The 18,389-nt window shown below is 42.7% G+C and overlaps 1 protein-coding gene across 3 annotated transcripts in view; it reads right to left on the bottom strand.

Annotated features, from left to right (window-relative positions):
* The window catches only part of LOC140365961 (A-type voltage-gated potassium channel KCND3-like), a 166,003-nt gene extending 159,345 nt beyond the window's left edge, over positions 1-6,658 (bottom strand). For all 3 annotated transcript variants that reach the window (XM_072452586.1, XM_072452585.1, XM_072452584.1), the window contains exons 1-2: positions 6,376-6,658; positions 4,954-6,105 (exon numbers count right to left, since the gene is read on the bottom strand). In XM_072452586.1, the coding sequence (XP_072308687.1) occupies positions 4,954-6,056 (1,103 nt within the window). In that variant the 5' untranslated portion in view covers positions 6,057-6,105; positions 6,376-6,658. The remainder of the gene's footprint in view (positions 1-4,953; positions 6,106-6,375) is intronic.
* Between the last annotated feature and the right edge of the window lie 11,731 nt (positions 6,659-18,389).

Raw genomic sequence — 18,389 nt, forward strand, 5'->3', positions numbered from 1 at the left:
CTATAATGATGTGTGTTAAAAACTAACAAGCTCCGTTATAACTCAGCCTTTTAAGGGACAGTTTCTTTTGAGCTCTGGCTTGTTAAAAGGGGAAGAACCTTATCTGAACTTAAATTTTGATTCAGCTTTTTAAAAATTCTCTTGGTTATATTCAATTATAATTTCCCTTACCAAACTCAAAATAAGAGAAAGAGTAACATTTATTTATTATTATTTTTTATTATTTTTTATATTGGTTAAAACACCAGAACTAATTGGAGATTCACAAGAAGGTAGAGATGGGCTTTACCAGTGATTTTTGTTTTGTCCAGCATCAAATAATTTGTGTTGGACAAGTTACTGTACTCTACTATGTATTATTATTATTATTCTTTTATTATTATTCTTTATTTCAATTGTGTGTTGTTTACGTTGTGTTTACATGGTGTAGTTCATATCCCTCTAATGTGAACTCTGCTGTGGTCTCATTTTGTAACCATGTCTCAGAATGTGCAATTATTTGAAAAATGTCCCTCAATGTTCTCAAATATTCACAAATCAATATATGACTAACCTGGCTGACACCTGAGTAATCTACACATTTATAAATCTGGAAAGGTTCTTGCTAAAAGTCGTTAGGCAGAACATCATGACACAAATATGAAAGAGATTGGACCTACAACACAACACAAAGTTGAAAATCTACCTGGAGAAAATCTATCTAGAGAAAAGCACAAAGATCATTCCCTCCACAAACGCACAAAGCGCTAATTTGTGCACATTTTCAAAATCAAAATAGTTCATGTTTAGGCTGAAATAGGTAAAAGTACGCTCGTTGGCCATTCCATGCTTGTTTTGGTTCATTCACTTCACCCAAACCCCAATGCTGCTCTGTGATTGGTCTGAAGCACTGGGGGTTCTGGGCCCCAACGACCAATGAGTTACTGAACACACAAATATCACAAGAATTAATCTGTCTGACCAGGCTAATATATTTCTAGTTACAGAGCTAAACTGTAATATATGTGTGTTTGTATAAATGCATGGAAACCCGGCTTGCCGTGTAGAGGCCATGGCCCCAGCCTGGACTGATACATTTGATTAAGATACTTATATTTTTCTTATACTTTTCGATACCTTGTCAGTATGGATGTATTGATATTTTGAGATTTATCTAGTAATATTTGTGACTAAAACTCTTGCACAGTAATGGCCCATAACATAAAAGTACCAAATAGGCTATATGACAAATTGTGGTGTCATTTACTCTAATCAACTTGCATTATTTGGATAAAATATTTGGTTAATGTGGCTAGAGAAAAACAATGTTATAATTTTACACATATCAAATCAAATAGCATGGTTTGTTGTGAGAGGAGTAACATAATATGCAAGGCTTCAGCGTGTCCTTAACTGACAATGAGCGTGCGTCTCTTTTGGTGGCCGTGTATAGACTCTCAGGGCTGCTGTCTACTGTGGCCACTTTAACGGCCTCCACACTCCAGCCCAGTGTGTGTGTGTGTGAGTGTGTGCGTGTGTGTGTGTGTGCAATATCTATGCAATATTTGATTTTTAATGTAAATTGCAGCTCTTCTGTTACACACTCCCCCAGAACTAAATCATGCATTTATTCTTCTCACAAAATGTAAGACTCTACTCAAACTATGTCACATTAAACTGATTTATTTTAGCTTTCGATTACAACAGTGACAACATTCCTGATAGATGATTGTGTTTTCTAGAAGTTTAAAAAAGAAAAGAAAAATGGTAATCATATCAGGGCTTAACATTTTGAACAGTTGTATAATATTTAACTATTTGGACCTTTTTACAACAAAATCAATTGCAGCCTTTTTGATTTGCAAAGTGTGACTATTGAAATTGTCATTCTGACTCCATTCTGTCATATCTTCACATTCACATTTTTTCGATATACTGTTTATTTATATACATGCCTTTCCTTGTCGTTAGTTTACTTGCGGTTAAAGGAATAATAGAGGATTTTTCTCGCCAAACACACACATATCAACCACGCATGTGCAGCCAGGGAAACGTGCTGCTCTGCTGGGGAGAACGAGGCTGCAGGTGTGCAGTAGGTGCGTCCTATGATTGACATGTGAATGAACTACTCGGCTGTCCACGCAACGAGGAAATGAGACTCAGATTATTCCTTTAAGTTTCAGATTCAACTCATCATATCTTGAAGAGTCCGGCTCACACCATTACGGTCTCACTGAGGGTCAATCGAGGTACCTGCTCACGCGGGCCCCCGGCGGGACCTGCTCACGCGGGCCCCCGGCGGGTTGCCTCGGCTGCGCCTATAGCCGCTGACTTTGTAAAGTTAATAAACCAAAGCCATGGTCCAACATTAAACTCCATTTACACCACGAGAAAAGCAGCACAGCACAACTCCTCCACTGAGCATGTGCAGGACGACTCGGACGCACGTCTGCTGCTGAGTGTATTCTACGGACATGAGTCCGGCGCGTCGAGAACGTGCGTCTGGTGCGTTTGTCTTTATAATGTACACGCGCTCAAATTCTGCGTCGGGTGCGATTTGGCCGCAGTGGTTTGTACGAGGCTTAAGAACTGGTGCGGACCAGGGGATTCCCACCTGCGTTAATGCGTTAAAAGAATTGATCTCGTTAAATAAGTGATGAGGTAACGCGATAATAACGTGTTAACTTGCCCAGCCCTAAATAAAATATGTATGATTCATGAAAGTCCTCAGATATGAGCTCTGATGGATCTGACCAATTTTTATCGTAGTTTAGACTTTTTTCACCCAGACACAAGTATTTTATTTTATTTAGTGGCTAAAGACTCAAAAGGTCAAGAGCAGTAGAACCTTTGGATGTTTTTTTTTGTTCCCTCCATGTATAAGAATGTGATTCTCCTTTGTGGCTCCAGGTTTTTTTTTTAATCTCTTTTTGACTTATTCATTGTTCATTGTTTTATGTTGCACCGAATCACAAAGACAAGTTCCTTTGTTTGTGAATTCTGTTCATTGACAATGGCAATAAACACTTTCTGATTCTGATGTTTTATTTCTGAAACAGCAGTCTGCGATCCATGTGTTTTGATCATTATGTAGGACTGTGCAATTTACCAGATTTTTATCATGATTTAGATTAATTTCTTATTGTCAATGAACAGCTCAGGTCTCCTTGATTAAACAGTTTTTTTTCAATTCGCCACCATGCCCTGGCCATCTTATTTGGGAACATGTAGTGGTTAATACTTTGCTGCTGTACACTTTAAGAAGGCGTATCAATCATTTGGCATTGTTCTGACAGCACAATGAAACAGGAATAAAACTCTCAGAATTGCCTTTGTGTCACCCACTTTTTGTAATGAAAGACACGGCACCATCCATCTAACAGTACAGAGTGAAAAGTGGCAGGAAGCCATAATAATTCCCATCCACCTCAATAATAGAGAACTTTAGTGTGCCAAACTTCAGAAACACTTCAAGTTCACCCTGCCATTCACAGCAGCCTCGCAGAAAGGGCCACGCTTTAAGATTAAGAGGCGAGGAGAATCATAATACAGGTGACAGAGGATGATTCTCCTAGGACACCTGCCCCCAGCAAGAAGCATAGAATCTGCCTTTATCTATATGCACTTTTTCAATAAGCGCATCACAACCTTCAAACCTGCATTTCATTTACAATATACATTACACATTTATTAATCCGTTCAACATTTACTTATATGAATGATAGAGTTTGGATGGAGCAACCACGGTCTTTTTGCAGGATACATTATGGATAATCTGTCAATTTGTTTTAAAATCCACCAATTACCTTTCTAATAATAAAGTCAAGTAATAAAGTCTTATATAGTGCCTTTTCGGACCAGCAAAAAAATAAATAAACGCTTTACAATTTTGTGTTTTATTCATTCACTCTATACTATGAGGTGGTAATTACTGTGTCCAACCCCTCCAACCACCACAATCACTTATTCATTCACAGGCAAGGTGAGTGATGTGCGTTGCCCAAGGACACAAAGCGTACGCACTGCTCCGGATGTGGTTTGAACTAACGACCATCGGATTGGTGAACGAGTGAATGAAAGAAGCAAGTGTAGAAAAACCTCATTATCAGCTTGAAATGGATGTATGGTTTCACCAGGAAGCCACGGTAGGTCTCAAATGTATGGTTTTTTTAGTGCAATTTGAAAGAAACAATCTCCAAAAAAATCAAATGTCTGTTGAGGTGATGCAACAGCAGTTCCATTCAGACACATAGCCTCTGAAGGTGTCCATTATATTTGTTCCAACAGCTGAAGACAAATGAGGGATTACACCGATTGTGTTTGGTACAGTATGAAATTCAGTTCAAATGATTCAGTATGCAAATCCCCCAGCAAAAAAAAAACATGTTGAATTCATTACTAACAACAGCGTTAAAACATAAATCACATATAATCGGGAGCATCCCACAAAAGTTGTTATGGAGATGCTCTGACCTAGTCGTCTAGACATCACTATTCGGATCATGTTGAATGCACATTCTTACAAGAACCCATTTTCGTCTTTCTACCACAACAAGAAATACATATTCCTTTTCCTTCTGTTATTTACCCTCACAGAAACAGGTCCCATAGTGCATAGATAATACGTGTTAGTCACTTTGCCTCAGTCTGTGGTTGCGATGTACTGTCTAATTGAACATCATTAACAAACCAAATGGCAGTTTCTAAATTGCAATTAACCACGCTTGGATTGCATCTTACAAATAACCATTCGAGGGCTCAATATCAGTGGATGTAATTGACATTTTGGGTGATTCGGCTATGAATGCTGTACATAAATATTCATCAGCTTTAAAACTGTTGAAATGATTGGTCATCTATCAACGGCTTTCAAGAAAACTTTTTATAAGAGCGGTGATCAAGTGAAGCTAAGTTACCAGAACGTCATGTGATGTTTAGCTTCCGAGCCCCCAGGTTACGTTTGATACTACTTACCCCAATGTTGTCATGGTTACAATGGTGTACCAAAAGGACGCTGGGATGCTGGTGAACTTGGTGGAGCTGGATCCTTTCTCCGCGTAGAACATCACGGTGGCGAAGATGATGATGGCCATGGTCAGCGAAAAGAGGAGGAAGCCTAACTCGGACGCGCAGCTTTTGAGCGTGTACCCCAAGATCCTTAGACCTTGCGAGTGCCGCGAAAACTTGAAGATTCGGAAAACGCGAAACACTCTCAACGTCACGAATGCGCCGCTCACGTCTTCGTTGTTGGTCATCACCAGGCCGATGTAGTACGGCAAGATGGCCACCACGTCAATGATGCTCATGACGGAGCGCATGAAGCGGTATCGGCTGGGCGCGGCGAACAAGCGCAACAGGTATTCGACGGTGAAAATCATTACGCAAGCAGTGTCCATGCAAAAAAAGGCTACCGTGTATCTCTCGCCGCACGGCATGTCTTTGCGGTGGGGGGTTGCGCCGCAGGGGACAGTCTCAATAACATTGGTGATGACCGATACGGCGATGAAGAAACCGGTGACGTAGTAAAATACGAGAGCCATGGTGGAGGTATGTGGGTATTCGAAGGCTCGCCACATGGTCTGACGGATGTTCATGTTAGGCAGCTTTGCATCTTTGTTCTCTTCTTGGTCGTCCTGAAGCCTTTCCAAGCTCTCCCTTTTACGGTCCTTGTACTCTTCATAGCAGCAGTCGCCAATGATTTCTGGAATGATACCGAAGAAGGTGAGCTCTTCGTCATAGGAGGAGATGCACTCGTGGCGCGGGTAATGCAGCTTGCCGGTTCTGTAGAAGTTTAGAATACTTCGAAAGACATCGGGGTCACGGTCAAAGAAGTACTCCTTGGTTTCCTCGTTGTAAAAAAAGTCCTTTTCAGAACTGCCCAGAAGTGTGTCAGGGTATCGGTCCAGAGTGGTTCTCCAGGTCTGGAATCTGCGCCCGCTAACGTTTAGCATGATAAGCTCATCCTGTTTCTTGCTGTTGTCTCTTGGGGCCAAAGGCATGGGACAACTGGCCACGGGCATCCAGCCTATAGCGGCCGCCCGGGCAAATGGGAACCACGCTGCTGCTCCCGTTGCCATGGTGAGCCGGTCCTCCTCAAAACCAGAGCAGCTCAAGTCAATGTGACATCTGAAAGAAAGATTTATGTTCACTGTAGTGAAAATTCTGGATGTACAAAATAAATAAATGGGTTCATTTTCATTCAGAGTATGAATCTTTCCTGGTTAGAAGTGAAATTAAACTCATCCATGCAGCAATAGGCTTTAATAAGACTAAAATGAGACCAAATGACTAAATCTTTCAAAAGTACTAAATCCAACTAAAACATTTATATAATTTGATTCAATATAAAATACCTTGTTTGTGACAAATCCCGCAACACCAAAAACATAAACTTACCCATAAACAAACTCCTATGCCTTAATACCAAAGTGTGCAGAATCTGCCAGTTTAGGAGAGCGCAGAAAACCAGAAACCCATCCGAAAGAAGAGATAGCTTTCACTCACGTCGCTCACGAGAAAAGAGTAAAGCACACAAAAGAAAGGCAGAACAGGCGTAATTGTCCTTTGATGGTGCGTAAAGAACAGACTGTAGAGCGTAAAAGCGTCCGAGCCTCTTGATGGATCCTACATCGTGTCCTCTCTGTGCATCGCAGCCACAGCGTGTTTGAAAGTGAGATGCAGCGGAGAACGGGCACACCAGTCCAACGTGCGCCTCGCTCTTTCTCTCCACTCTCACACGCGCCCTGTGAGCGTGCTGTCTGCCTCAACAGTCATTATGCTCTACTACACTACCACAGGGAAGACAATTACTCATTTAATAATGCTGTGCCCAATGTGATTTGCTTGGATTGTAGGAAAATAAAGGTTTCCATGTTTTTCTTAGAATGAATCTACTACACCAACATGAGCACATTACATCATTATGTCATAACATTTACTATGCACTAAAGAAGAGTATCACAGATTACTTTATTCTATTTTCTCATCTAATATTGCTATTTTGAAGTAACAAGACTTTTAATATTTTCATTCTCTACATACCGCTTCATAACATTCTACATTCATAAATCCAAACATTTCAGGTTTTACACTAAACCAAATGCAAAAATCATGTACTTTTATTATTATATCTTTTATCTTTTATCTTATTTTGCCCAGTGCAAAGAAAAGGCAGAACTCTCATCAGGAGAAAGAGCACACCACTGGAGCACCACTGGCTGTTCCCTCAGCCCTTATATCTCAGCACACACAATCCTATCACGAGACCTCTGCATCAGCAGCCACGGCTTTCAAAGAGCGGCCTTGTGTGTGCAGACAGGCGGCCTATTGATGGGCCACAGTTCAATCAGATGTGCACATGAAGTTTTTGGCACATCACGTGAAATATTCATGAATAAAGGCAGAACTGTTTTGAAGTTTGCACAGCTTTCTCAACAGGGCAGCGCTTTTGGTTAAATCAATATAGTCCCACAGGGCAGTGGAGTCTTTCAATGAAAAATAATTTACGTATAGTAGGCTGGAAAGAGAGGGAAGGTGAAAGTTGATCCATAGGGTCTTTTATAAAGTGCAACACAACATAGGATTACAACAAAACAAGAACACTGGATTGACAGTATGGTCATTGATTATTGGTTAACAAGATAACTGTCGACTGATTTAGTAATCGAATGATCATTAACTGGACTCCAAAACATGCTATGTGCTGAGAGACGTTTTTTATTACTCAGACAAAGCAGCAATAACAGTAAACATGTACATTTAGTGATTTTGGTGAAGAATCGATTTTGTTTGTAAAAATACTTCAGAAGGATGTTCTCAAGCAGCATCACTTCTGCTTGATCTCTGTAAAAGGCTGTGAAAATCTTCCTAACAACTAATCAGTGACCGATAGTCGAAAGAATAACCGCTAGATTGACCGATTAGCAAAATAACATTTGGTTGCAGCCCCATGTAATAAAGTCATTATCTAAATGAATCAATAACTTTAAAGAAACAACTTTTAGTTCAAAAAGCTCTAGTGAGGTAGTCTGACTGCAGCAAAGACTCCATAATTCTTTTGTTTCTATTCAACTTATTCCAGCCCTTTTGCTTGGGGCCTATTTTTCCAAAAACGCCTGTAAAAATTAGCCCCAATTAAAACTGAAGCTGTTCCTGAACCCTCTGGAGCTTTTGTGAAGACTCTGTAGTGTTGGACTCTGATCCGTCTGTTTTACTCCAATCATAAGTAGAAACAAGCTCTGCACAGAGGACTTCAGATTGTAAAGGTTTTCTTTGTTTAATATATATTTTTATGTACCGCATATCAAGCAGCTTGAGAATTAAAGAAAAAGTCCACCTAACTAAGCACAAGGACCAGTTGTGTGATTTTGTATGGGGCTGTTGATCTTGATACCAAATATGTTCTATACAGATGTTTTCATGCTGACCAGAGAAAGGTGTAGTGTTGACTTGTTGATGCACATGGACATTGAACCATTTTCACAAAACTCCCTACTTTTTATAATATAATAGTGGCAATTTCTCCATAGAAATTAATTTTAAACTGTAATGATGCTTAACTGCACTACATGTAAACTCAACTGTAAATTTGTGTACATGTTAAGCCTATTTTTTTATTCTTATTTCTATTTTTTATCTTTTATCTTATTGTTATTCTTATCCCATAGCAGATTTTAATTTTTTCTGTTTTGACTTATTCATTGTTCATTGTTTTATGTTGCACCGAATCACCAAGACAAGTTCCTGTGTTTGTGAATTCTGTTCATTGACAATGGCAATAAACCAAGAAACAGATTCTGATTCTGATTCTTGATTCTTGATTCTTGATTCTTGATTCTTGATTCTTGATTCTGATTCTGATTCTGATTCTGATTCCGATACTTAGCTGGAAACAGGGTGAATCCAGAGACATATATGACTGGACTAACAGGCAGAAAGCAAACATGTTGGGAAAAAGGCAGAAAACACTACCACAGACAACTCTGGATATGCAGACATCTGGAGACTTAACTGGTGAAGCACTCTCACACTGTTAGGGGAGAGCAATAAATTAACATGTGAAAAAATGACTGCAGTTAAGTTATATTTTACCTTCATTATAGATCCTTCGAACACAACTGCGTTTTCAATGGGGAGTTAGTGTTAGCTGCCTATTCACCTTAATCCAGAAGCCCGTCTGAGCGCCGCCATACGACATAATCCTTCTTCCGATTGTGTTAGATAACATAGGCCTGCCGACCTCCAGAGAAAATAAGTGCTACACAGACTAAAAAGCTAATGTCTGGGGACAAATAGGCAAAATGTTTAGTAAAACTGAAAAATAATAATGTTCACTACATTTTAGTGAAATGTGTAGCCTTACCTGTCATATAGACTTTAATGTTTCAATGTTGTAGATCCCAATTTTCAGTGTAACTATTATGATGCGAATTAGAATAATTTATAAGTAGAATATCAAGTTATTTTGAGCAATAGATTGTATTGCACTGCCCTGGTCTAACTACATTGTGCTTAAACACAGCTTTCAAAACACACATTAATCATCATTTGGTGTTTTAATGTATGGAAAAGGCCACGTAAGTCCCTTTTGTTGCCGTCCTAAATGAATCACAAATGAACGCTTGGTATTTAAGAGAGCAGGTATAATCGATCATTATTTCTGCAAGTATGTAAATTCCATGCTGTAATTGCAATCATTTTACCAATTGGATATCATCCAGCTCTGGTTATCCATAGCAACTGCTGTGATTTAAAGGCATAACTCAGTCTTGCTGCCCTGCACCTGCTCCAACTGTTTGCTCTCTGGAACAAGGCCAAATTTTATGAATAACAGGTTCGAAGAAAAAGCCACTTTATTCAACGTGATGCATCAAATTTGAATAACACATTCTTCATTCTTTTGCATTGAGAGGGTTTGTAAAGATATGTCTCATTGTCTGTATTCTATTCATCGTTAATACGTGGGAGGGCAGTGGTGCAGTGCTTTAGAATCATTTTGGAGCCGGAGAGTTGACAGTGTGAATCCCACCTCATCATATGCTGTCCTTGGATAAGAAGACATTTCACGCCCAATGCCAAATCCGGTCACAGTGAGGAAGTTTGTGGCAACAGGAAGGGCATCTCATATCAAATGTGCCAAACCACCATTTGCCTGGTTTGAAGTGGTTTTGAATGAAACAAACGTACATTGATGGTAAGTTAGGTTACCAGATGTATGCAGAAGAACCTACCCACCACAAACAACAAAACCAAAGCAAAAATGTCTTTGTTTTGTTTACATTTTAGTCAACTTTGAGCCTCCTGGACCAGTCTATGTCTAAATTACAGCTGAAAATATAAAATTGTATTGGAGTTTGCGAAAATAAGGTGTTGCTTCAGCCTACTTCATTTGGGCTCCGTACAACATTATATTGAAAATGTACAATGTAGTGTGTAGTGTATATTATAAAAAGGCCAAATAAACCAAACAAACCAAAATGTGAAGTAATTCTTTTTAATGCAAATATATACATGTATAGGCTACTATTGTAAGGAAGGCCTATTGTATCATGTATGCAGCGTCCACGTATTTGCAAAATATTCAAACAACATTTGTCAAAGTTGTCATTGTGTGGTATTGTTTGTAGAATTTTAAATCAGATAATTAATTCAATCTTTTTTGGAATAAGGCTGTAACATAACAAAATGTAGAAAAAGTGAAGCGCTGTGAATACATTCAGAATGCACTGTACATTTTGTGATTTTGGTGAAGAATCTACTGTCTTTGTAAACATATTGTACTCCTTCAGGATCTCTTTGGCTTGCACTTGGTTTAATTTGGTAAAACCTCATTCAGGAGTTGAACCAACGGCCTTATTGCTGTGAGAAGCCACCCTGCCTCCTCGCAGCCATAAAACTGTACTGCCATTTGTCCGGACTATTTTACGCATTGCTCTTATTGGGATTTTCAACTATCTCACAATCGTTCTCGTTCACAGAGAATGGTGCGAGTGAGCGGCTCCTCTTTGGGCTGAGATGTTTTGTTGACTCCACACTGGTTTGAGATGATAGGCAAACAACAGCGGCTCACATAACCACTCGGTCCAAACTGTGTCTGTAGAAAAGTGCTTCAGACACTCAACACGAGGCCCACACCATCAGGTGAGGAGAAAAGAGAAGCACATTTAAAGCTTAGCAAATGTTCTTTTGCAATTTTTTAATGACAGCATTCATAGTAGTGATTTTCAATATTGACTTTATTTTCTTACTTACATTGTCAGTAAACAAATTAGGAACTTTCTTTGTCACCATAAACAGAGAATAAAAATGTAAAGATAAGAAGGGTGATTACAAATATTGAGCATTAATTGAGTATTTCATATAAAACCATTAACCAAAAATCTGAGGAACAACTTAACACATAAACATAATTTCATCATTTTCTTAGCCTAGTCTGCCTATAGCTAGAACCGGCTCTGGTTGTGAAGTTCAATCCGCCAAAAATATAAAAGTAAAATTTAGTTCACATGAATACATTGGATCTCACCAAAACAAAAAACAGTTGAGCCACAAAACCACAATCAGGTCATTCTGTTTACTATTTCTGTTGTGGATTTAGCAGGGAGTGGGCTTCGGCTTCTCACCAACTACAAAGTAAACAGACTATTTCGGAAATCCAAGCCCCGAAAAGCCACTGAGCCAGACGGTGTCACTCCTGCCACTTTACGACAATGTGCAGGTGAGCTGGCCCCTGTCTTCACTGACCTTTTTAACACCCATTGGAGTCATGCCATGTCCCAGCCTGCTTCAAGTCGTCCATCATTGTCCCTGTCCCCAAGAAGCCCCAGATCACTGGACTTAATGACTACAGGCCTGTGGCGCTGACGTCTGTAGTCATGAAGTCATTTGAGTCCTCCCCCACCTCAAGTACCTCACCTCCCCTCTACGGGACCCCATGCAGTTCGCCTACAGAGCCAACAGGTCTGTGGACGACACCATCAACCTGGGCGTGCGGCTGGGGAAGAATGTCTCAGACACTCAGACTATCAGCACAGGATCTCCACAGGGCTGTGTACTTTCTCCTCTGCTCTTCTCCCTTTACACAAACTACTGAACCTCCAGCCACGACTCCGTAAAACTGATCAAGTTTGTGGACAACACCACCCTCACCGTGCTCATCTCGGACAGATCACTATCACAGACTCCCCCATCAGCTCCCTCATCAAGAAGGCCCAGCAGAGGATGTACTTCCTGAGGCAGCTGAGGAAAGCCAAGCTGCCAGCGCAGATGATGAAGCAGTTCTAGACGACCATCATTGAGTTCATCCTCACCTCCTCCATCACCGTGTAGTACGCTGGAGACACAGCCAGAGACAAGCAGAGACTACAGTGCACTGTGCGCTCTGCTGAGAAGGTGATCGGCTGCAGACTTCCATCTCTGCAGGACCTGTACGTCTCCAGGGCTCTGGGACGTGCAGGTCGGATCACAGCCGACCCTTGTCACCCTGGACACGGACTATTTGAGCCACTCGGGTGAAAAAACGGGTGCAATGCAGTACAAGCAGATGTAAACATATTTATGTGTCCTCCCTTATCAGTTTCCAGGCAGAATGTCTCACTAGTAAGTAAGGTGTTGTTCAAGATCAGATGTTGTCAGAGGTAAGTAAAGTAAACATAAATGACATCTATACCTGCAATAGTCAGATATTATAAAGATATAAAATAACCCTAAACGATCATTCAAATAAATACTTAAAGGTGCAATATGTAACTTTTCTGTTCTTATTACTTTACCTAGAATGTTCCTCGTATGGCATTAGACATTATCTATGTTCATCAGGCAGGGATGATGCTATACTTCTAAATTCAGAGCTGCTGAGGGGAAAAACAGTTACATGGTGCACCTTTAAAGAGCATATGGCTGAACAACTCGCAATTTCAGACAAACAAACCTTTTATCTCTTCTGGACTTTTGGGGCTTTAAATTTGAATATTGATTGCCCCTCTGTTTTATCCGGCCATCAAGGTCCAACTCATGTTTTTGTACTTATTACTTAATTTGGTGGGACTGAACCTGTGGTAAATATTTATCATAGTTCAGCATCAGTCAAGTGCGAGTTTAATAAGTAAATAAAAAGCAGAGCTGAATTCCAAAACAAAATCCCTCTATCGATGTCATCAATAAGCAAGATTCCATCAACAATTTACAGCAACCGATACATTTTTTCTGACAATTTAAACGATAATTTAACACAATAAAGGGTATTGTTATTTGTCAGATCATAACTATTGTATTGATTGTATTGTATGGATTTTGGTCCATGTTTACAGTCTGGTTGCTAGGTAACAGGTGTGGAATTACCTCTACCTTTGTTACATCTGCTGCTCATGTCCAACCAGGAAGAGCAATTATAAAGGAGTCAAACTGTGAAATCTTAAACATAATCATACTCACCTTTAGTCATATATACTTTAAATTACATGTAACTTAAACTGCAAACGATTTGTGATGAATGAAGTACAAACATGTGGCACTGATAAAACTTCCGGCATAATTTATTCAACGCATGATTTTCCATCTCTATCTTCTATTCGTGTTCTGTTTATTCCTGATAAGTACGGCTGAACCTGTTTGAGTACCTTTGGGCCTTTAAAGCCCTGGGTGAATCAAGTGTTTTTAATTAGTCCTTTGTTTGAAAACTGTATTGTTCAGATCGATTAATATGTCTGCCTTGTGCTCTTTCTACCCAGTTTTACTTTTCAAATGAGTAAAAACATTCTTCAAGTGAAAATGAAGAAACGTGGAAAATGTACAAACACTATGAGGTAAGTAAAAGTAGTGGACCGAATACCGGTGCTGAGACTCTTGTGACAGTGACCAAAAGGTGACTGACCCGGTGGTGAAAGGTGCACAGAGTCAGTCACAACACAATTACCATAACTCTGGGAAAATATGCAATGTATCTATGTCAACAACCAAACTAAAGAAAGACAGTAGCAGTTGCTTTTTGGATATTAAACCATTTATTCATATATGTATAAACAAATCTTTTTATGTCAATGGAAACTCCCTGCAATCTCTAACACCACTTTGTCCAGATCAAAAGAAAGCCATGGAAGAAGAACATTTTTATTTGATCAAAAATCTACTTAATTTGCCAGAAAAATCTTCCATTCCCAAAGTACTTTATTTTCTTTCCCCCGCGCTGGGATGTTTTCTTTGAAGATCAGACAGCTGTGGCAAACACTGAAAAATCACAACTACAAAGTCTCCATTCCAGCTGTGGGTATTACAGAAGCAAATAAATACTGTATACAAATATCATGAGGAGGAGGGTTCGGCCCCTCTATTGTCTTCTCTGTCCTTAGGCAACACAAGGACAATGTGAGTGAGTGAGTGAGTGAGTGAGCGAGCGAGTGAGTGTATGAGTGAGTGAGTGAGTGAGTGAGCGAGCGAGTGAGTGAGTGTATGAGTGAGTGAGTGAGTGAGTGAGCGAGCGAGTGAGTGAGTGTATGAGTGAGTGAGTGAGTGAGTGAGCGAGCGAGCGAGTGAGTGAGTGAGTGAGTGAGCGAGCGAGTGAGTGTATGAGTGAGTGAGTGAGTGAGTGAGCGAGCGAGTGAGTGAGTGTATGAGTGAGTGAGTGAGTGAGTGAGCGAGCGAGTGAGTGAGTGTATGAGTGAGTGAGTGAGTGAGTGAGCGAGCGAGTGAGTGAGTGAGTGAGTGAGCGAGCGAGTGAGTGTATGAGTGAGTGAGTGAGTGAGCGAGCGAGCGAGTGAGTGTATGAGTGAGTGAGTGAGTGAGTGAGCGAGCGAGTGAGTGAGTGTATGAGTGAGTGAGTGAGTGAGTGAGCGAGCGAGCGAGTGAGTGAGTGAGTGAGTGAGCGAGTGAGTGAGTGTATGAGTGAGTGAGTGAGTGAGTGAGCGAGCGAGTGAGTGAGTGTATGAGTGAGTGAGTGAGTGAGTGAGTGAGCGAGCGAGTGAGTGAGTGTATGAGTGAGTGAGTGAGTGAGTGAGCGAGCGAGCGAGTGAGTGAGTGAGTGAGTGAGCGAGCGAGTGAGTGTATGAGTGAGTGAGTGAGTGAGTGAGCGAGCGAGTGAGTGAGTGTATGAGTGAGTGAGTGAGTGAGTGAGCGAGCGAGCGAGTGAGTGAGTGAGTGAGCGAGCGAGTGAGTGAGTGTATGAGTGAGTGAGTGAGTGAGTGAGCGAGCGAGTGAGTGAGTGTATGAGTGAGTGAGTGAGCGAGCGAGTGAGTGAGTGAGCGAGCGAGCGAGTGAGTGAGTGAGCGAGTGAGTGAGCGAGTGATTGAGTGAGTGTATGAGTGAGTGAGTGAGTGAGTGAGCGAGCGAGTGAGTGAGTGTATGAGTGAGTGAGTGAGTGAGTGAGCGAGCGAGCGAGTGAGTGAGCGAGTGAGTGAGTGAGCGAGCGAGTGAGTGTATGAGTGAGTGAGTGAGCGAGCGAGTGAGTGAGCGAGTGAGTGAGTGAGTGTATGAGTGAGTGAGTGAGTGAGTGAGCGAGCGAGTGAGTGTATGAGTGAGTGAGTGAGTGAGTGAGCGAGCGAGCGAGTGAGTGAGCGAGCGAGTGAGTGTATGAGTGAGTGAGTGAGTGAGTGAGTGAGCGAGCGAGCGAGTGAGTGAGTGAGCGAGTGAGTGAGCGAGCGAGTGAGTGTATGAGTGAGTGAGTGAGCGAGCGAGTGAGTGAGTGAGTGTGTGAGTGAGTGAGTGAGTGAGTGAGCGAGCGAGCGAGTGAGTGAGTGAGCGAGTGAGTGAGCGAGCGAGTGAGTGTATGAGTGAGTGAGTGAGTGAGTGAGCGAGCGAGTGAGTGAGTGTATGAGTGAGTGAGTGAGTGAGTGAGCGAGCGAGTGAGTGAGTGAGTGAGCGAGTGAGTGAGTGTATGAGTGAGTGAGTGAGTGAGCGAGCGAGTGAGTGAGTGTATGAGTGAGTGAGTGAGCGAGCGAGCGAGTGAGTGAGTGAGCGAGCGAGCGAGTGAGTGAGTGAGCGAGTGAGTGAGCGAGTGAGTGAGTGAGTGTATGAGTGAGTGAGTGAGTGAGCGAGCGAGTGAGTGAGTGTATGAGTGAGTGAGTGAGTGAGTGAGCGAGCGAGCGAGTGAGTGAGTGAGTGAGCGAGTGAGTGAGCGAGCGAGTGAGTGTATGAGTGAGTGAGTGAGCGAGTGAGTGAGTGAGTGTATGAGTGAGTGAGTGAGTGAGTGAGCGAGCGAGTGAGTGAGTGTATGAGTGAGTGAGTGAGTGAGTGAGCGAGCGAGCGAGTGAGTGAGTGAGCGAGTGAGTGAGCGAGCGAGTGAGTGTATGAGTGAGTGAGTGAGTGAGTGAGCGAGCGAGTGAGTGAGTGTATGAGTGAGTGAGTGAGCGAGCGAGCGAGTGAGTGAGTGAGTGAGTGAGCGAGCGAGTGAGCGAGTGAGTGAGTGAGTGTATGAGTGAGTGAGTGAGTGAGTGAGTGAGCGAGCGAGTGAGTGAGTGTATGAGTGAGTGAGTGAGTGAGCGAGCGAGCGAGTGAGTGAGTGAGCGAGTGAGTGAGCGAGCGAGTGAGTGTATGAGTGAGTGAGTGAGCGAGTGAGTGAGCGAGTGAGTGAGTGAGTGTATGAGTGAGTGAGTGAGTGAGTGAGCGAGCGAGTGAGTGAGTGTATGAGTGAGTGAGTGAGTGAGTGAGCGAGCGAGCGAGTGAGTGAGTGAGCGAGTGAGTGAGCGAGCGAGTGAGTGTATGAGTGAGTGAGTGAGCGAGCGAGCGAGTGAGTGAGTGAGTGAGCGAGCGAGTGAGTGAGCGAGTGAGTGAGTGAGTGTATGAGTGAGCGAGTGAGTGAGTGAGTGTATGAGTGAGTGAGTGAGTGAGCGAGCGAGTGAGTGAGTGAGTGTGTGAGTGAGTGAGTGAGCGAGCGAGCGAGTGAGTGAGTGAGTGAGCGAGCGAGTGAGTGAGCGAGTGAGTGAGTGAGTGAGCGAGTGAGTGTATGAGTGAGTGAGTGAGTGAGTGAGCGAGCGAGTGAGTGAGTGTATGAGTGAGTGAGTGAGTGAGCGAGCGAGCGAGTGAGTGAGTGAGCGAGCGAGCGAGTGAGTGAGCGAGCGAGTGAGTGAGCGAGTGAGTGAGTGAGTGTATGAGTGAGTGAGTGAGTGAGTGAGTGAGCGAGCGAGTGAGTGAGTGTATGAGTGAGTGAGTGAGTGAGTGAGTGAGCGAGCGAGCGAGTGAGTGAGTGAGTGAGCGAGTGAGTGAGTGAGCGAGTGAGTGTATGAGTGAGTGAGTGAGCGAGCGAGTGAGTGAGCGAGTGAGTGAGTGAGTGTATGAGTGAGTGAGTGAGTGAGTGAGCGAGCGAGTGAGTGAGTGTATGAGTGAGTGAGTGAGTGAGTGAGTGAGCGAGCGAGCGAGTGAGTGAGTGAGCGAGTGAGTGAGCGAGCGAGTGAGTGTATGAGTGAGTGAGTGAGTGAGTGAGCGAGCGAGTGAGTGAGTGTATGAGTGAGTGAGTGAGCGAGCGAGCGAGTGAGTGAGTGAGTGAGCGAGCGAGTGAGTGTATGAGTGAGTGAGTGAGTGAGCGAGCGAGCGAGTGAGTGAGTGAGTGAGCGAGTGAGTGAGTGAGCGAGCGAGTGAGTGTATGAGTGAGTGAGTGAGCGAGCGAGTGAGTGAGCGAGTGAGTGAGTGTATGAGTGAGTGAGTGAGTGAGTGAGCGAGCGAGTGAGTGAGTGAGTGTATGAGTGAGTGAGTGAGTGAGTGAGCGAGCGAGCGAGTGAGTGAGTGAGCGAGTGAGTGAGCGAGTGAGTGTATGAGTGAGTGAGCGAGCGAGCGAGTGAGTGAGTGAGTGAGCGAGCGAGTGAGTGAGCGAGTGAGTGAGTGAGTGTATGAGTGAGCGAGTGAGTGAGTGAGTGTATGAGTGAGTGAGTGAGTGAGCGAGCGAGTGAGTGAGTGAGTGTGTGAGTGAGTGAGTGAGCGAGCGAGCGAGTGAGTGTGTGAGTGAGTGAGTGAGCGAGCGAGTGAGTGAGTGAGTGAGCGAGCGAGTGAGTGAGCGAGTGAGTGAGTGTATGAGTGAGCGAGTGTATGAGTGAGTGAGTGAGTGAGCGAGCGAGTGAGTGAGTTAGTGAGTGAGTGAGTGAGTGAGTGAGGTAGTGTTTGAGAGGCTGTAGCTGCACATCGATGATATAACAACACTTGACACTTTTGTGAACACACTTTTCATTCATTCTTAACGACTCATACAAATGATTGTGGCACAGAATAAGCAAATACATTCATATTTTTTTCTATTGGGATTTTACAATGAACATCTCTTAACAAGTGGCCTCGGGGTGTTAAAGGCAAAGTATAATATGATTTAGAGCTAATGCAGTGGTCGTCACACAATCCCAGCATGCACCACCAAACTCCACAGGGCGGGGATGGACTTCAAACTAACCATGTGGGACTAAATTATCAAACTGTATCGAAGATTCGGAGATTGT

Source organism: Eucyclogobius newberryi, unplaced genomic scaffold (assembly GCF_026437365.1).
Source record: "Eucyclogobius newberryi isolate DKJ021-1_F unplaced genomic scaffold, fEucNew1.0.hap1 SCAF_19, whole genome shotgun sequence".
In the NCBI taxonomy this organism is placed as follows: Eukaryota; Metazoa; Chordata; class Actinopteri; order Gobiiformes; family Gobiidae; genus Eucyclogobius; species Eucyclogobius newberryi.